Genomic DNA, 20,305 nt, shown 5'->3' on the forward strand with positions numbered 1-20,305 from the left:
AATATTGTCATAGCTGTTGTTTACACTTTACATATTTGGAAATTGAGGTCCAGAAAATATAAGTACGAGATTTTTACACAAATAATGCACATGTATACTTTTTTCGCCAATTGTGTAACCCCTCATGCAGTATTTCCCTAAGAGCTCTGTGTATGTTATATGTGTGGGCATGTTATGTACATGGGTGCGTTATTTGAGGAAAAATGCAGTAGGTCACTCTTCAAGTAGGTAGTACTCCAAACCCACAATCTTATTAATAAGAATAAATGATGTTTTTGAGAAAAATATTCACATAGGACTCTACAGTTATATGTACCTATTACCACTGAGTCGATTCTGACTTACAGCTACCCTATAGGACAGAGAAGAACTGCCCCATAGGGTTCCCAAAGAGCGGCTGGTGGATTAGAACTGCCAACCTTTTAGTTAGCAACCATTCAGAAATAATTTTAAGAAATGCAAATTATTCTGTGGCTGACAGTAACAAGGTTCTATTTCTAACTTAGGTACTTTAAGATCTCACTGTAACTTCAATAATACAAATCGATTTTCTAACCAGCAGAGTAATAAACTGTAAAATATAAAACCATGACATATAAGGATGATCTCTGTTATAGTAGAGTTTGGATTTCTCTCTATTTTTTAAAGTATATTTTTATAGTAAGCCATAATAGGCTTTTCCCAACTCAGTCTTTCTTTGAGGTAGGCTTCATTTACACTAGCAAGAAAAAAAGAGAGTTTAAATAATACAGTAAAACCTGGGAAACTTGGAACCTGTGTAAGGCAGAAACCTGTCAGAAAAGGAAAACTCAAATATTTTTCACTAAAAGAAGTGATAGAAAAGTGGTAAGACTACACCCTGTCAAAGGTAAAAAAAACTTGGAAGACCCAGAAAAACAAGGCAGTCCCATTAAGTTCCAGCTCTCAAGCGTTCACTGTATAAAAGCATAACGTGACCCCTAGTGGACACATGATTCCACAACGGGTAATTTCATTTCAAGCTGTGCATCTCCACAGGGTACCAAAACATTCCTTTAAAAAGTTATTGAAATTAGTATCATTCAGGCATCTGGCTATAACGTCCCTTGTAAACCATACCTCTAAATGTTAGTAAACTACAAATAACCATTTATGCTTTCACAATGGGAAGCTTAAAGATTTAATAAGTGATCACTAAAACTTATTTTAATTTCAGGATAGGGGTTGGTAGTTTCAAACAGATTATTCTAAAAATCCGATGACCTGCTATTTGATAGTTTCTTGCTGCTCCTTGTGCAAAGTGACTCTCCGATATTTTCTTATATAATAGCAATTATTTATTCAGACCAAGGCACTTTCTAATTGTAATTATTTATTAAAACCAATGTACTTTCTATACTTGTATTACTTTTTTCAATCTTCACTAAAACCTCTGAGAAAGATATTATTATTTTTATTTTACAGGTGATAAATTAAATGCAGAGAGGTTAAGTAACTACTCGAAATTACAATAAGCTACAGAGCCAGGATTTGAACCCAAGTGTGGTGTGATTAATTACTTTTGTGTGTACACATTCTTTTCTAACACACATGGAACGTTCTCCAGAATAGACCACATCTTAGGCCATAAAGCAACCCTCAACAAACTCCAAAACACTGAGATAATACAAAGTATCTTCTCTGATCACAACACCATCAAAGTGGAAATTAACAACAGGAAGGGCAAAGAAAAAAAATCAAATACATGGAAACTGAATAACACCCTTCTTAAAAACCACTGGGTAATAGAAGAAATCAAAGATGGAATCCAAAAATTCCTAGAATCAAATGAGAGTGAAAACACATCATACTAAAATCTCTGGGACACAGCAAAGGCAGTACTCAGAGGTCACTTTATAGCAATAGATGCACACATCAAAAAAGAAGAAAGGGACAAAATGAAAACATTAGCTACACAACTTGAACAAATAGAAAGAGAACAACAAAAGAAGCCCACAGCCACCAGGAGAAAGGAAATAATAAAGATCAGAACAGAAATAAATGAAACAGAAAAACAAAAGAAAGAATCAACAAAACCAAAAGTTGGTTCTTTGAAAGGATCAACAAAATCGACAAACCACTGGCCAGACTGACAAAACAAAAACAGGAGGGGATGCAAATAACCCAAATAAATGAAATGGGGGACATTACAACAGACCCAACCAAAATAAAAAGTATTACAACAGAGTACTATGAAAAACTATACTCCAACAAATTTGAAAGCCTAGAGAAAATTCTAGAAACACACTACCTACCCAAACTAACACAAACCGATGTTGAAAATCTGAACAGACATATAACAAGACAAGAGATTGAAAAAGTAATTTAAAAAACTCCCAACAAAAAAAAGCCCTGGCCCAGATGGCTTCACTGGAGAATTCTACCAAACATTCAGAGAAGATCTTACACCAGTACTACTCAAACTATTTGAGAACATAGAAAAAAAAGGATACTTTTTAATTCATTCTATGAAGCCAGCATAACCCGGATAACAAAACCAGGCAAAGAAACCACAAAAAAAGAAAATTACAGACCAATATCTCTCGTGAATATAGATACAAAAATTCTCAACAAAATTCTAGCCAATAGAATTCAGCATCATATCAAAAAAATAATACACCACGACCAAGTGGGATTCGTGCCAGGTATGCAAGAATGGTTCAACACTAGAAAATCAATCAACATAATCCACCACATAAATAAAAGAATCACATGATCATCTCAATAGATGCAGAAAAGGCATTTGACAAAGTCCTACACCCATTCCTGATAAAAACTCTCAATAAAATGGGAAAGAAAGGAAATTCCTCAATATAATAAATAGCATCTATACAAAACCAACAGCTAACATCATTCTTAATGGAGAGAGGCTGAAAACATTCCCCTTGAGAAAAGGAACAAGACAAGGATGACCTTTATCACCACTCTGATTTAACATTGTGCTGGAAGTTCTAGCTAGAGCAATAAAGCAAGAAAAAGAAATAAAGGACATCCAAATTGGTAATGAAGAACTAAAACTGTCCCTATCTGCGGATGATATGATACTACACACAGAAAACCCTAAATACTTCACGAGAAGAGTACTGGAACTAACAGAAAGATTCGGCAGAGTAGCAGGATATAAGGTAAACGTACAAAAATCAGTTGGACTCCTATATATCAATAAAGAGAATGACGAAAAAGGAAATTGGGGAAACAATACCATTTATAATTGCCCCTAAAAAATAAAACACTTAAGAATAAATCTAACCAGGGATGTAAAAGACCTATACAAAGAAAACTACAAAACAGTACTGCAAGAAACCAAAAGAGATCTATGTAAATGGAAAAACATACCATACTCATGGATAGGTAGACTCAACATTGTGAAAATGACAATTCTACCCAAAGCAATTTACAAATACAATGCAATCTCAATCCAAATACCAACAACATTCTTTACAGAAATGGAAAAACTAATCATGGAAAGGGAAGAGGCCCCTGATAAGTAAAGCAGTACTGAAGAAAAGGAATAAAGAAGGAGGACTTACACTACCTGACCTCAGAACCTACTATACAGTTACAATAGTCAAAACAGCCCCTACTGGTACAACAGCAGAAACACTGATCAATGGAACAGAATGCAGAACCCAGATGTAAATCCATCCACCTACGGTCACCTGATCTTCGACAAGGCCCAAAGTCCATCAAATAGGGAAAAGACAATCTTTTTAACAAATGGTGCTCGCAAAACTGGATGTCCATCTGCAAAAAAAAATGAAACAGGACCCACATGTCATACATTACACAAAAACTAACTCAAAGTGGACCAAAGACCTACATATAAAACCAAAAACTGTAAAGATCATAAAAGAAAAAATAGGATCAATGCTAGCGGCTCTAATACACAGCATTAACAGGATACAAACCATAACCTTCAACACACAAACTCCAGAAGATAAGCTAGATAACTGGGATCTTCTAAAAATTAAACACTTATGCTCATCAAAAGACTTCAACAAAAGAGTAAAAAGAGAACCTACAGACTGGGAAAAAATTTTGGCTATGACAAATCCAAAAAAGTTCTAATCTCTAAAATCTACAGGAAAATCCAACACCTCTACAACAAAAAGACAAATAATCCAATTAAAAAATGGGCAAAGGAAATGAACAGACACTCCACCAAAGAAGACATTCAAGCAGCTAACAGATACATGAGGAAATGCTCTCAATCACTAGCCATTAGAGATACGCAGATCAAAACCACAATGAGGTAGCATCTCACCCCAGCATTACTGGCACGAATCAAAAAAACAGAAAATAACAAATGTTGGAGAGGCTGCAGAGAGACTGGAACTCTTATGCACTGCTGTTGGGAATGCAAAATGGTACAAACATTTTGGAAAATGATATGGTGCTTCCTTAAAAAGCTAGAAATAGAAATACCATATGATCCAGCAATTCCACTCCCAGGAATATATCCTAGAGAAATAAAAGCCGTCACATGAATAGACATATGCACACCCATGTTCACTGCAGTGTTATCCACAATAGCAAAAAGAGGGAAACAACCTAGAAGCTCATCAACGGATGAATGGATAAACTATGGTACATACACACAATGGAATACCACGCAACGATAAAGAACAATGATGAATCTGCAAAGCATCTCACAACATGGATGAATCTGGAGGGCATTATGCTGAGTGAAATAAGTCAATCACAAAAGGGCAAATATTGTATGAGACCATTAGTATAAAAACTCATGAAATGATTTACACACAAAAATAAACAATCTTTGATGGTTATGAGGGAGGGGAGGGGTGGGGAGCAAAAAACATTAAACAGACAATAGATAAGTGGTAACTTTGGTGAAGGTTAAGACAGTACATAATACTGGGGAAGCCAGTACAACTTGTACAAGGCAAAGTGATGGCAGCTCCATAGACATATCCAAACTCCCTGATGGACCAAATTACTGGGCTAAGGACTGTGGGGACCATGGTCTCGGGGAACATAGTTCAATTCGTATAACATAGTTTATAAAGAAAATGTTCTTCATTCTACTTTGGTGAGTAGCATCTGGGGTCTTAAAAGCTTGTGAGCGGCCATCTAAGATACTCCACTGGTCTCACTTCATATGGAGCAAAGGAGAATGAAGAAAACCAAAGACACAAGGGAAAGATTAGTCCAAAGGACTAATGGACCACAACTACCACAGACTCCACCATAATGAGCCCAGCACAACTAGATGATGCCTGGCTACCACCACTGACTACTCTGAGAGGGATCACAATAGAGGGTCCTGGACAGAGCTGGAGAAAAATGTAGAACAAAATTCTAACTCAAAAATAAAAAAGACCAGACTAATTGGTCTACAGAGACTGGATAAACCCTAAGAGTATGGTCCTCGGACACCCTTTTAGCTCAGTAATGAAGTCATTTCTGAGGTTCACCCTTCAGCCAAAGATTAGACAAGCCCATAAAACAAAACGAGACTAAATGGGCACACCAGCCCAGGGACAAAGATGAGAAGGCAGGAGGGGGCAGGAAAGCTGGTAATGGGGAACCGAAGGTCAAGAAGAAGAGAGTGTTGACATGTCATGGGACCAGCAACCAACGTCACAAAACAATGTGTAAAGTTTAATGAGAAGCTAGTTTGCTCTGTAATCTTTCATCTAAAGTATAATAAAAAATTAAATGGGAAAAAAATACCACAAAGCAGAAGAACCAGACCCATGACAAACTCTATGCAAGGGTATTACCTTGCTTATGGTTGGAACATGGTGGGTCAATGCACTCTAGGTCTTACAGGAGTCCCTTTAGATATCCATTCCTATAATGAAAGTACACATTGGACCAGTGATTTGAAAACCTCACCTGAAATAAAAGAGACTTTATGCCAAGCCATAACCCAATAGGTGAAAAATCTGGAATAGGACGGGTGTTTCTCCAAGCACTTTTACCCAGCTATGGCATCCCTCAGCTTGAAAATATCTATTCACAATTTATCTGCTACTATAGCTCAAATCGCTGATGACATTCCGATGGAATGGCTGCTCAACAAAAAATCTTTAGAATCCCTTGTTAAGACTGTATTAGATCATAGAATAGTTCTTGATTTTCTCCTGGCCCAGGAAGGAAGAGTTTGTGTAATTCCCAATACCTCCTGCTGCACTTGGATAAATACTACAGAAGTAGAACAGGATATCAAGAAAATTCACCAGAACACTAACTGGTTGCATTCCATACCTCCCATGCCTGACTCTCCTTTCTTAGGTATCTTTAGTTGGCTACCAAACAGCACTGATTTCTGGTTGCACTGTTACAAATTTGATTAATTCTTTTGATTACTGTAATGACTGCAATACATTTAATTAAATGTAGTATGAAATGTCTATCCAATGCTTGCAACCAAAATTCTTCTTGCTATGAAGAAGGTTATGTACTTTGAAGAAATCTGCAACCTAAGTACCTAGCTTAACCAACTACTCATATGAATCTTTATTAATTCATTCAATGATAAAGAATTTTAGAAGAAAACCTCCTTTGTTTCCTAGGGGGTTGTGCCTTAACTTTTGTTTTGTGAATTCAGCCTCAATCTGTCTCTCCCATGTGGCTTTATCGGCTACAATAACCCCAGCGGAATCAAACTCACCTTGAAGATGAGGCCTCTTAGCTTGGCAAGGTGAAGAAAAGTCTTTAACCTTTAACAAGGGAAAAGAAAAAAAGGCCAAGTCTTTGCAGAAGGCAGCTTACGCCACTGTGGGTGATCAGCACCCCTTAGTGGTGGCTTTATCAAAAAGGAAGAATATGCTAGCAGAATCCAAAACTAGAGGCATTTGGGCTGGGCTCACAACAAAGAGTCAACTCCCACCACTTTCTGGTAGCAAAAAGGGGTTAACGAATGTTGAGTAAGAATGTTCCAGGAAGAGTATCTTTAGAGTAAGGATTTTTATTTGAGGGCTATGACAGAAGACAGTACCTGATTAGATCCTGAATTTTTAAAAAAGGACATTATTAGAAAAGTCAGGTAAAACTAAATATGAAATATTAAAATTTACTGTACAGTTACAAATTTCTTGACTGTGATAACAATACATAGATCTGTCCTTGTTCTTAGGTGATACATGTTGATACATTTCAGCATGAAGTGCCATAATGTATGCAACATATTTTCAAATGGGTTCAGGAAAAAAAAATTAAAATTACAAATACAGAGAGAGAGAAAATGTGGCAAAATGTTAATGATTATTTAACCAAACTTAAGGATATAGGTGTTCATTGTACTATTCTTTCAACTTTTCTACAGGCATTTAATCTTCAAAATGAAAAACCGAGGGAAAAAGAGTTAAAGTTTCAAAAATGCTGGTACTTAGAGGAGTTAGAATTTGTAGATAACAAAATGTACAGTACAAAATTGCTAGCTAAATGAAGTGTAATTTCTATTTAAAGTCTTTTTAGTAAAACTAATAAACCTTTGTATTTAGTTATATGTAATTTCTTTCTTAATACCATTGATTTAGACCAGGCAACACAAAGTGGAAGCCAACAGATCACAAACTTCCCAGATGTAATTAGACACTAGAGGTTAGCCAGGATAATAGTCCACACTCCTTACTCCCCTTGGTTGGTTCACTGACATAGGTCTGTCTCCCCAGCCCAAGTGAAAACTCCTAGGAGGCAGGCACCTATGTCTCGTTCATCTTCTATCTCTCACAAGGTGCTAAAACCAAAAAAAACCAAACCCACGGCATGGAGTCAATTCCAACTCATAGCGACCCTATAGGACAGAGCAGAACTGTGCCATTGAGTTTCCAAGGAGCAGCGGGTGGATTTGAACCGCTAACCTTTTGGTTAACAGCCTGATCTCTTAACCACTTCACCACCAGGGCTCCACACAGTACTAGGACCTGCAAAATGTGTTGCAAAAGTGAACACTAAACAAAGAATGTTGAAGGAAATAATATACATTTAGAGAGAAGAGAGAAATCTATAGTACTGTAGAATACACAATTTTTTTTTAAACTCCTGAACCTCTCAAAGACGGTGGGACTTAGCTTAGTGGCATCTGTGTGCCCTTAATCTGTCTATGACTCAATTTTCTCATCTATAAAAGTACCTAACTCATGGGGTTTGTGAAAGGATTAAATAAGTTAACATATGTAAAGTTCTTAGATCAACGCCTGGAACAGACTACTACAATAAAATTTAAGGGCCACGCACACAGCCCGGCCAAAGCTTAAAAGAAATTAGCCTGTAAGAGTTAAGAGTTTGGAGAAATTTTTCTGTAATGGTCAGAGAGTAAATATTCAACTATTCAACAACTCCTTTTCCTGAAAAGCTAAAAGATTATTTGGTTTTTGTTTTCCACTTAAAAATGTAAAAATGATTCTCAGCTTGCGGGCCCACACAAAAACAGGTTGGATTTGGGCCCTAGGCCACTGCATAAGAGAATAATAACACAAATCAGTGCTTGTTAAAGGCAAAACAGGAGATGTTTCTGAGTTGACGGAAGTTTACTGGAAAAACGTGCTCAAACTTCTCAAATCCAAAGAGGCAGGGCCGGCGTGGTGGGAATCAGGCCAGGGCGTGGAGTGGGACCTTCAGAGGAAGCGAGAATATCGGGCGGCTCTCCCCGTCCGGCCGAGCTCCCTCCTACACTTACTCCCAGCAGCGGCCCGCGACCGATCACCGTCTCCCCTGGCGCCAGGGCTACCCGAGGGCCGCCGTCTTGCGGCTGCAGCTCGAAGCCCCCAGACATGGCGGGCGAGGATTAGGCCTCTCCGCAGAGACCGTCCCCGCAGCCGTTTCCGCCTTCCACGGACACGCACGGGGGCTACTCAGGCCCCTGGAAAAACACGGGGGGAGGGAGAGCAAAGACTCCTTTCAAAAGTCCCCAGTCTTCACAAAGCGGTAACCCCAGCGCCACTTCGACAGTCCCGCCTATCGGCCTGGCTCCGTGACGCACTCGGGAATTCCCCCATCACACTGCCTCAAAATTATTGTTTAAAAACCCCGGTTTGTCCTCCCCTCAACTCCTTCTCACCGCCTACCCATTTCGGAGGACGCCGGACCTTGTAGTCCTTGGTCTGTCCTTCCGCTTCCTTCCCGAGGTGAACCGCCCTTAAAGAAACTACCAATCCCAAAAGGCTGTGCGCGCTCTTCTCTGCGCCTGTGCGAAATGCGAGCCAGAAAGGCGGGGCCTAGAGTGGGCAGGATGCGAGGGGCAATGGGGAAGGATTCGAATTCTGAAGGTTTTAAATCGCAGGAGGAAAGGTCATCACTGCCCAGTAGGTAGGAGGGTCTTCCCTTCCCTATGGCGCCGCGCCAGCTTGCTCTGAAGTGCAATCCGGACTCTAGCGCGGCGTTGGCTCAGCGGCCGGGAGTCGCGGTGACAGTCATGCTGACGGTTGTTATTGTTGTTCACTTGTCAGTCGTCAAACGTCCGGTAATCTTGGGACGTAGGCAGCTGCAGCCTGCGCGGGGCAGGCAAGGGGGTTGTTGGCTCAGATGGGATGTGGGGTCATCCCCCCGCTACCTGCGGGATCCGGTCAGGGTGGGGGGGGGCTCCCCAATAGCTTGTTTGTGCCAGGTGGCGCGCGCCCCTCGGACTATGCTGCCTGTCGACCTCTCCCTCAGTGTGACACCTTAAAGGAGGGGTGAGCTCTTAGTTAACTGAAAAGGTAATTCAGCACAGTTTTGTTTCAAAAAGGAGAAAGGGCAAAAGAGAGATAGTTTTAGAAACATAGTGTTGGACTTAGAAGAAAAATAACCCAGTAGGATTTTAGAAACCTGGTCAAGGCACCCCAATGCTAAATTCAAAAGCCATCATCAGCCTGCCTGTGAAATTCTTGTAACAGATTGTTTTTATTGGAGTCGATTTGGACTCATTGCGGCCCCATGTGACAGAGTAGAACTACCCCATAGGGTTTCCGAGGCTGTAATCTTTATGGGAGCAGATCACAAGGTCTTTCTTCCACCTGACCAGCTGAGTAGGTTGGAACTACCAATCTTGCACCATTAGGGTTCCATCCTATAATTAGCAGAAGCATTTTATTCCCCAGTTAGATCCTGGGATTCCAACAGTACAGTTGGCCATTGTTTGTAGTGATGGTGGGAGGAGGGGATGATGCACTGCAAAAAAAAGAACTTGATCTTGCCTCATGCTTTTGGTTTACCAGTATACCTTCTTTACTTCTGCCAGTGCAGATCCAAACCCTCGAGAGAAGTTATCCGTTGAACAGGCACATTAAAATTCTAACTACCACAGGTACTTTGTGTCGTAACCAACCTTATGAATGGGAGCAACTGTGGACTTAACAAGTCCAGAAATATGTAACTGAGTAGCACTTCTAGAAAGGGAAATTGTCATTAGCGGAGCTGAAAAAAGCCCTTCCTCTCGCACTCCCGCTACCATTAAAAAGAAAGTACAGAATGGAATAAACTGATTTTAAGTAAATAGGTGCTGTCTTTACGTACAAAAATAGCTCAGGGTTGACGGTATATTGCTATACTTTAAACTGATTTCCAAAACATATGCTACGCGCCATAGATGAAGTAGAAGTCACGTGCTGTATTAGTTACATGCTATGCCCCAGTGGCGCAGTGGTTAAGCGTTCAGCTGCTAACCAAAAAGTTGGCAGTTTGAATCCACCAACAACTCCTTAGAAACCCTATGGGGCAGTTCTACTCTGTCCTATAGGGTCACTATAAGTTGGAATCGGCTCAATGGCATCTTTTTTTTATACCGAGCTGAGTTGTAAACATTGTTTATAGTTGTTAGTCATTGTTGCTTAACTGATGGCCTTAGTGACTGTCATGCTTAGCTCATAATTAACTATGCATTTAGGATAGCTTCACAGGGCCATTTCTAAAACATTAACCTTATAAATGAATTGAGTACTTGAGACTTTGTGTCATTATAAACCTGATCTCAACCTCTTGTCAATTTCAAGTTGTGTTTGTGTCAAATATGAACACCTACGCTTTGGGTACAAAGTAGATAATTCTTATAATTGTCAAAGAGAACAAAATCTTTACTCTGAGGAGAGTGAAAGAAAAGAGTTTTATTGAGGGATAGAACAGCTATAGCTGGGCAGCACTTGGTAAAAATACAAAGTGCTCTGTGGTTCGAACAGAGAAGAGACTTTTATACATAAAGTTTAACAGGGTACGCATGACTTAGTATATTTCAAAAACAGCGTATTTTTCAAGTATTTTCCATTTCTAAAGATCACAGGCATCAACACACACCACCACCACCACCACCCCCCTCCCGAAAACTTTCTTATCTGATGTTTCCTGGAGCAATACAGGCTTCCTGGAACTTATCTGACCACATTCTGAGAATAATCGTATCTCCTTCTTTCTCCCTTGCCCCACATTGAGTTCCTACAGATAGGCTAAACCAACCTCCTGCCCAGAGCTTGCTCTAAACACTTCTATATAAAATTTTAAGGTCAGCTAACACATTCCCCCCTTTTGGCCCACCCCCCACTAGGGGGTGCTGATTACCCACAATCAGGTGTCTCTTCTTCTGCAAGGACGTTGTCTGAATGGTTCTACTGATATTTACTATATCCTCAAATATGTCAGGAGAGTGTCTTCAACTTGCCATGCTAATGGGCCCCATCTTCAGGGTGAGTAGATCACTGTTGAGGTCATGGCAGCAGGGGAGGCTAAATGGGAAGAACAAATTTGGAACCAGCTCAAATGAGAAAAGATCAGCTCAAGTACCCAAGGAAAAACAAAGGTGGGGTTTCTCATCAGGTCTAGCGTTTGTAAGCTTTAGAAAATAAAATCCAAATGTAAAAAAAAAAGCAACACATATAAAAAGGTCAAATTTAGGTAAAGATTCAATTTCCTTCCAAAGATTTGATTTGTTTAAAATACATAATTCTTTGCATAGCAAAAGCAATTTCAGTCTTATTAAAGGCATTAGACAAGTATTTCATACTGCATTTAATTAATCCATTAATAACCAGTAAAATGGCTAAAATAATTAAAACTGCTTGTAGCATAGAGCCAAGCCCAGAATCAATACTGTTGGGCACCCAACTAAAAATATCTAAGAAAGGTGGTACAGGAAGTATGGAATGCAGCCAAGTTGCTTTTTGGTGAATTTTTCTAGTATCTTATTCAACTTCTCCAGAGGTATTTATCCAAATGCCTCAAGAAATATTGGCAATGGCGCAAACTTCCCCTTTTTAGGCCAGACTAAAATCAAGAGCTATTCTATGATCTAACACCAGTTTAACAGGAGAGTCTAAGAATTTTTATTGGGCAGCCATTCCATCCACAATATCATCAGCAATTTGAGCTACTGTAGCAGATGGATTCCAGATAGATTGTTCAAGCTGATAAACACCATAGCCAGATATAAGTGCTCTAAGGAGCGTTGAACCTGCCCCAGGAGCTCTTGGGTTATCATATAACACTTTATCTTTCTTGTTTCAGTAAGAATTTTCAAATCACTTGTCCAATGGGTACTATCATTATAAGAGTGGATATTCAAAGGAATTCCTAACGTCCCTAAGGTGCATGTACCCATCATGTTGCAGTCATCTAAGCAAGGTAATGTCCAGGTATAAGGGTGGTGTCTTAGTCATCTAGCGCTACTATAACAGAAGTACCTCAAGTGGTTGGCTTTAATAAAGAGAAATTTATTCTCTCACAGTCTGGGAGGCTAGAATTCCAAATTCAGGGTGCCAGCTCCAGGGAAAGGCTTTCTCTGTCCGCTCTGGGTGAAGTTCCTTGTCATCAATCTCCCCCTGGTAGAGGAGCTTCTCAGCACAGGGACCCCAGGTCAAAAGGATGTGCTATTCTCCTGGCTCTTGTGTCTTGGTGGTATGAGGTCCCCCTGTCTCTCAGTTTGCTTCTCTCTTTTATATCTCAAAAGAGATTAACGTAAGGCACAACCTAATCTTTTAGATTGAGTCCTGCCTCATTAACATAACTGCCACTACTAATCCTACCTCATTAACATCATAGAGGTAGGACTTATAACACATAGGAAAATCACATGAGGTGACAAAATGGTGGACAATCACACAATACTGGGAATCATGGCCTAGCGAAATTGACAGATACTTTGTGGGGACACAATTCAATCTATGACAGGCGGTCACATGGATTTGGCTCGTTTATTGAAGGATACTCTGACCCTCCACATAAATATACATACCCATAAGGGGCACAAATCATACCATTTCTGGTAATGTTGTCTGGGAAGGAGATGGTTTGATTGACCTTCTCAAGCCAATTTTCTATCAAAGAATTATTGCAAACTGACAATCATTCCAACTTTAACCAATTCCAAAGTTCAATATAAATGCTCTTTTTTCCTCTTAGGCAGGCTGTTAAATTTGCTATATTAACATTTTTCCAGGGGGTTTATCATGTGAGACCAGAAAATTATTCTGGCACTCAGAAGGGTGCCACGCAACTTCAGAACAATTCTTGCTTACAATTCAGGTTAAATTACAGCATGGTGCCTAAAGTTGGATCTGTAATCCAGCAGGATGCTATAAACTAACACGTATGGCCCATTTAAAGATGAGGATGAAGTTAGTAGCATTGGGAACAAGACTATAATTTAATATGGGAGTTGCTAATTTGGATTTTCATGCACAGATCGTGGAGAGGGGTGACAGATACAACATTCAGTCAAATTACTAGCGCTGGCTACTGATTGAGCTAGCTTGACAAGTGCATTTTTATCCCAAGCATCAGAAGAAACTATAAAAGAAGAGAAACAAAGTCAAAGAGATTTTCATATTAGCCAAAAGTATGGAGTAAACCTAATAACATAAAAATAGCAACAATAACAAAACTAAGGTCAATTATTTCAACCTGTTGCATGAACTCTTGTTCTGTGATCTTGGGATGAGCTGTCTACCTCAGATATCATTTGCTTCTGGCCACTAGGGCATTTTAAGGTGATTTTTAGTTCTCCAGAGGATCGACAAATACACAGCTCTTAAAAGATCTCATAAATTAACCCATCAAACTTTAGCCAGACAGATAAAAACTTTAACTATCAAATAAATTCCCTTTTTAATAAGCCTTTTAAAGTTTGTTGTGTATCTCTTATAGTACAACCCTTTAAGCTGCAACAATAAATACACTTATCAGCAGACCCAAATATATATCCTTTCTCTGTGGCATAAAAAGCAAAGGTATATAAATTTAGATTATAATGAATATTAATTTAATATCAGTAAGTTACATGAAGATCTTGAAAATTATTTTAAGCCTATATACCAAAAAACACATTGCTGTCGAGTCAATTCCGACTCATAGCGACCCTATAGGACAGAGTAGAACTGCCACATAGGGTTTCCAAGGCGCAGCTGGTGGATTTGAACTGCTGACCTTCTGGTTAGCAATCATAGCTCACCATAGCTGTTAACCACTGTGCCACCAGGGCTCCTGCCTATATACCACAAAACATAATTAAAATTGAAATAAACTTTGTTTAAATAGTCTATTTTCATTCAAACTTTCTCCATTTCCCATATTTTTCAATCTAACCTTAGATTTTATTAGCTGTTTTTTTTTTTTTGAATCAGAAAGTCAATTCTTGGCTAGCCATCCCCCCACCCACCCCCCACCCTGGTTTGTTCTATGCCTCCTTCTTCTCATTCTGAAACTACTAGTTATACTTTAAGACAAAATTATCCCTTTTTCCTTAAATAAAACACATTTCATGTAATATCTTGTTTAAGTTATTTAGAAAGGTTTTGTTTTTAAGATTGACATACTGCAGAACATAAAAGTCTTTGTTAGAATGAGTTCACTTTCATTAGTTCCTGGAAATATTAGGACTATTTAATTTATATAAATGCTTATTTATCATTAAACTGATTAGAGTAACTTCTTTGAAGAAATATTATAATCTAATTTAATAATACCATCCAGAGGTAGGAAATTATTGTATTTTCATAACCCTGTCTTTTACATGCTTTATAGGATCCTTTAGCGAAGTAACTTAGAATAATTTGTCTCTTTTTAAGGCCTTGTTAGACTAATCAAAATAACTAATCCTTTTTCAGGGCACTTTTCAAATTGAGTGATTTATATCACAGTTTGTCAGACTAGCTACTAAAAACCTGGGCACAAGAAGCAATTTTTCTTGGATGAGAAAAGAACTGAAATTTAAGGCGTCCTCATGAAAAACAGCAACTGCCAGCCATGGCCTCCTGAAGCAAGACAGAAACTCAGACACAGTGCTCTTTCTAGATAAGAGACAACCTCTCAAAACAAAACGAGACAGAAAAACTGCGTAAGTTCACCTATCTGTGAGGGCGGCTCAAATACCAAGCTTATACAGAATAAAGCAAACAGGGAACTTAGTTTCTTAAAATGTCTGCAGCAATTCTTTGGTAAGATAGACTCAATTCAGCAGGAAAACAAGTTCTAGATAAAGCTTATTAACTTGATAGAGTCTCAGATGGAGGGATCTCAGACCCTCTGACAAACCTGAGCACCAAACAGAATTGCCCCAGAGGAAAGAAAAGACAACACAAACAGGAATTCATTTTCCCAAAGTGGAAGGAAAAAAACAGAACAGATGGGAACTCATTTTCCCAAAGTGATCACTGAAATTCCAAATTACTTCTGGTATATTCAACTTATAGCATTTTTTAACTCCAACCAGCATCCCGGCAGGGGGATATCCAGGCTCATTTATTAAGGATGTTAAGAATAGGTTGAAACTTTGGTCTCCCAGAGTCAAATAAAATTCCTAGCAGGTGGTCTGCCACTGGTTTTGGTCAGTGTTTTGTTTCACAGAGTGCCTCTATTGCATGAGAGTTGTCTTTCAGCTGGTGGACAGCCTAATGCTCTAGCCCATCTCATGTCACAGCTTACCCCTTCATGGATGTCTTTCTGTTGGTAGTGAGTACCCTGGGGGCTTTTAAGATGCTCTAACCTGTGCCCACATATTTTTGTGACTTAAAAGACTCTGGGATTCCTTCATAATAACTATATGACACCTAGTTTCATTCTTCTGAACCTAATTCATTCTGCTGGCTAGAAACCTACTCTCCTATTTTAGACATTAAATAGACTAGTCTCTCCAATTGGAAGGTACCCAAAAGTGGCCACTGATTTTCTAAACTGTCGTTAGGGAGCTCAAACAGAAATCCAAATACAAACAAAACCTAGACGCATAATTCTTGGCCATATAGCAAGCCAGAGTTCCACTAGGAAAATCAGCTGCTTTCTTTGAATTAGCATACCCCATACTGAGATAGCCCTAAGCACTACAATTCACCAAAACTCACAATAAATATTTGAGTTTGCACTGCAGCAAAACAAACTTTACTTGCAAGAAGCAAATCCACAATAAAACTCAAAGAGCTATCAATGCAAAGAGAGCAGAGCTCCGATTCGAGAGGCTATTTACCTTAAAGCAACTCACAAGAATTTGCAGAAGTGTAGAGCCCAAACAGCTCAGCTGGTACCGGAGCGCAATTCCTCGATGTTTCGAGGGTCATGGAAGGTAACGCGCCTTCAAGGTCCCACTTCTGACATCAGAAATGTCAAAGAGAACAAAATCTTTACTCTGAGGAGAGTAAAAGAAGAGTTTTATTGAGGAATAGAACAGCTGTAGCCAGGCAACACTAGGTAAAAGTACAAAGTGCTTCGTGGTTCAAACAGAGAAGGAGGCTTTTATACATAAAATTTAACAGGGTCAACGTGACTCAGTATATTTCAAAAATACCTTGTTTTTCAAGTATTTTCTATTTCTAAAGATTACTGGCGTCAGCATTCCTCCCCCCGCCCGCCCCGAAATTTCCTATATGATGTTTCCTAGAGCAGGACAGTCTTCCTGGAACTTATCTGACCACATTCTTTTCAAGAATAACCACATCTTCTTTCTCCTTCCCCCTACCCTTGGTTTCCTATCAGTAGCCTGAACTAACCCCCTGCCCAGAGCTTTCTCCAAATGCCTCTGTATAAAATTTGAAGGCCTGCTAGTGGGAATTGACTGGACAGTTTGGTTTTTGGCTTTAATACATAATAAAGCACTAAAAGTCCGTCAGATTTATGATTAAGTCACAAGTTGTAAAATTAAGAACTTAATGACAAGGCACCACAGACAACAAATATTCAGATATTTAATAAGATTGAATCTTAGACATTATCAAAGTATTTTAAATTAATACTGAGAATCAAATGTCTTCTCAGAGTAGTCATGGCAGCTACAAAACTCAACAAATATGGTCTGACATATGAAGAATCATTTCTCTGTTTCAGATGTCTCTGGGACTGGAAAAAAACATTTTCTTAGAGACAAACCCCATTACTAAAAACATTTAAAAAGAAAAAGGGAACATACATTGAGTGCCTCTTATGTGCAATTCACATGTCATAAGTGTTTTACATGCTATCCAGGTTAATGTTTGCAAAGACAGGATGCTGCACAGAAGCCCGTCCTTGGCCCCGTTTTATACATTGGGAAGCTGGTTCTTTAAATTATACCACTAATAGCAATTTGAAGCCAAAAATATCTGGTTAAAAGTAGAATCTATAGTCTGAACTGAAGGACTGAGTATGTTTAAATTTTGCCTTTTAGCTTACATATGAGGAGAATTTACTGAAACATCAAACTATGCAGAAAAATTCGAAGAGGAACAATAATTCAAGAGTTTCTGACATAGACTTGAACTCTGTGAACACTGAGGAGAAGAAAAAAGAGAGCCGAAACAACTTTGTTGAACTACTGCCTCCAGAAGTCACTTTAAACATTTTCCATCAATTAGACATTCAGAGCCTATGCAGGGCTTCAATGGCATGCAGGAGCTGGAATGACATGATAAAAAACAGTGACTCTTTGTGGAAACCACACTGTTTGACTGTAAGAGCTGTGTGCCAAAGAGAAATAGATGGTGATCTAGAAAGCGGTTATTCCTGGAGGGTAAGTTTAATCCTTGCAGTCTGTAGTGTTTATGGCAGTGTTGGTGTGGTAGCCTTGAGCCATTTCTGTCTTCTGCTTGGAAGAAGGATTTCATATGCACAGTGTTTTGACTTTTGAAAATGATTTGAAGTTGATTTATTAATTTCCTAACCATCCTATCCCCCATCTATCCTTTTAAATCATTTTTGTAAAGTCTTAAATCCAGAAAATTTTCTCTGTTAACCAGAAGGAAAGTGGCTACTTCTTTTAATGCCACCTTCTCCAAAATCCCCAGAAAACCCTGTTGTTCACTGTGTATATATACACATATACATAATTCTGCACACATATACATTTATTACTATATATATATACATATTTTAATGTAAGTACTTGATCTTCTTTTCAGTCCTGTCAATCAGCTTGTCTAGTTTCAAACAAACTCACTAACCATCTACTATACTCTTTTTTAATGATGATATTTTACCTCTTTCAGGTAATACTACTGAGGAATTACCAGAAGAGTAAAGTGAAGCATGAATGGCTAAGTGGCAGATACAGCAACATATGTTCTCCCATTAGCCTACCAGAGAAAATCATGTACCCAATGGATGCAGATACGTGGGGGGAAATTCTAGAAGCAGAACTGGAAAGATAAACGGAAAAATTGTAAACACCTTGTAACCTTGAGAGTTTAAAACCAAAATGATGATTAGGTTGCAAAAGGTATACCTTTATCTGTTCACTGTTTTACTTTTTTATATTTAACATTTAGAAGAAAACTAAGTGGAAAATAGTATGAAACTTAAAGCTTTAATTTTTTGCACTTTATTAAAAACATTTTTCTTGTTTTGTAAAGTAGAAAAATCATGAAATGATATTTTTATAAGAAATACTTTAATGAAAGTGATTTCAAATGCATTATTTAATGTATTTGTGTTAGTATATTATAGTACTTTAAATGGCAAGAGTTTGGCATTTTCTGTATAATTCAAAAATTCAAGAAGCCATTTGAAACTGACTTAGAGATTAAGTAGGAGGCATAACTAGGTTTATGGGAAGACTAGCTAAGTAAAATTAATGTCAATATGTTTAAATGAATAATAAATATGTGTTTCCATAACTTTTAAAAATTCTATTTCAGTGGAATCCGACTGAATTGTCAAACAGTGAGACGACTTTAAAACAGGTTAAGCCTGTGGTTTCGTTTAAAATTAATTTCACCATAAGACTAAAGCTTGTCAGGATTAAGATTCCCATTACTTCTCTACAAGCCTGCAATTGCTCTCAGAGGCTGGAAATGAGTGGAAAGTTTCCAAAACACTTAACTACATGCCGAACTACCACACTATTTTTCTTCCTGACAACCTTATAGGACCATGTAGTGTACTGCTTAGAGATACCAAGACAAAGGACTTTCAGCTCCTTTTTGTTTTTTCTGTATCAAAAAGGAAAAAAAAACAAAAATATTATTCTATAGAACCCTTAATATCTAACTTTGTTAAAGTTTATAGCTTTCCAAGATTTTTTTGATATAGCCTTTGTTCTCTTTTTTTTAAGCAGATGATAATAGTAGTCACTATATAGTTTATCTGAATCCATGGTCAGCACCATAGAAAAAGTATCTGCAAAACATTTTAGTCAGTATGTAGTTTTCTTCTTAACTTGTGCTCTGTAGTAGAAAAATAAGAATCTAGCCGACCAGTATTTAGTGAATACTCAAATATAAGAAAGATATCCCACTACAGGCATACCTCAGAGATACTGCGGGTTCGGTTCCAGACCACCGCAATAAGGCAAATAATGCAATAAAGTGAGTCACACAAATTTTCTGGTTTCCCAGTGCTTATAAAAGTTATGTTTACACTATACTGTAGTCTATTAAGTGTGCATTAGCATTATGTCTACAAAAACAATGTACAGACCTTAATTAAAAAATACTTTATTGCTAAAAAATGCTAACCATCATCGGAGCCTTCAGCAAGTTGAAATCTTTTTTGCTCGTAGAGGGTCTTGCCTCGATGTTTATCGCTACTGACTGACTGATCAGGATGGTGATTGCTGAAGGTTGGGGTGGCTGTGGCAATTTGTTAAAAGAAGACAACAGTGAAGTTTGCTGCATCAGTTGACTCTTCCTTTCAGGGAAGATTTCTCTATCAAAATGCTGTTTGATAGCATTTTACCCACAGAACTTCTTCCAAAATTGGAGTCAATTCTCTCAAAACCTGCTGCTGCTTTATCAACTAAGTTTATGTAATATTCTAAATCCTTTGTTGTCATTGCAGCAATGTTCACAAAATCTTCACCAGGAGTAAATTCCATCTCAAGAAACCACTTTCTTTGCTCATCCACAAGAAGCCACTCCTCATTCATTAGTTTTATATCAGCTTGCAGCAATTCAGT

The 20,305-nt window shown here is 38.4% G+C and overlaps 2 protein-coding genes across 10 annotated transcripts in view; one reads left to right on the forward strand and one right to left on the reverse strand.

Moving 5' to 3' along the window:
* The window catches only part of APLF (aprataxin and PNKP like factor), a 113,253-nt gene extending 104,492 nt beyond the window's left edge, over positions 1–8,761 (reverse strand). For all 4 annotated transcript variants that reach the window (XM_012556342.2, XM_023733112.1, XM_023733110.1 and 1 more), the window contains exon 1: positions 8,666–8,761. In XM_012556342.2, coding sequence (XP_012411796.1) covers positions 8,666–8,761 — 96 coding nt within the window. The remainder of the gene's footprint in view (positions 1–8,665) is intronic.
* A 292-nt stretch (positions 8,762–9,053) lies between these two features.
* On the forward strand, positions 9,054–20,001 carry FBXO48 (F-box protein 48). Of its 6 annotated transcripts, XM_023733122.1 has the most exons (5): positions 9,369–9,409; positions 12,457–12,573; positions 15,054–15,283; positions 17,582–17,923; positions 18,399–20,001. In XM_023733122.1, exons 4-5 carry the CDS (start codon positions 17,618–17,620, stop codon positions 18,558–18,560), a joined length of 468 nt encoding a protein of 155 aa, XP_023588890.1. In that variant the 5' UTR covers positions 9,369–9,409; positions 12,457–12,573; positions 15,054–15,283; positions 17,582–17,617; the 3' UTR covers positions 18,561–20,001. The 6 variants fall into 6 exon arrangements, with proteins under 6 accessions (XP_023588884.1, XP_004369309.1, XP_023588896.1 ...); XM_023733116.1 differs by lacking the exons at positions 9,369–9,409; positions 15,054–15,283 and adding an exon at positions 9,054–9,290 and having other exon boundaries at positions 12,461–12,573; XM_023733128.1 differs by lacking the exons at positions 9,369–9,409; positions 12,457–12,573 and adding an exon at positions 9,260–9,294.
* Positions 20,002–20,305: the final 304 nt, after the last annotated feature.

This window comes from Trichechus manatus, unplaced genomic scaffold, assembly GCF_000243295.1.
Source record: "Trichechus manatus latirostris isolate Lorelei unplaced genomic scaffold, TriManLat1.0 scaffold00004, whole genome shotgun sequence".
NCBI lineage: Eukaryota > Metazoa > Chordata > Mammalia > Sirenia > Trichechidae > Trichechus > Trichechus manatus.

What these genes read in the sequence shown, in the direction of transcription:
- FBXO48 (XM_023733116.1), top strand. Translation starts at nt 9,182, where the DNA reads ATGCGAGCCAGAAAGGCGGGGCCTAGAGTGGGCAGGATGCGAGGGGCA. An exon ending in GGAAAGGTCATCACTGCCCA is followed by an intron (nt 9,291 to 12,460) that starts GTAGGTAGGAGG and finishes TGTTTCAGTAAG; the next exon opens with AATTTTCAAATCACTTGTCC. An exon ending in AAAGCGGTTATTCCTGGAGG is followed by an intron (nt 17,924 to 18,398) that starts GTAAGTTTAATC and finishes TACCTCTTTCAG; the next exon opens with GTAATACTACTGAGGAATTA.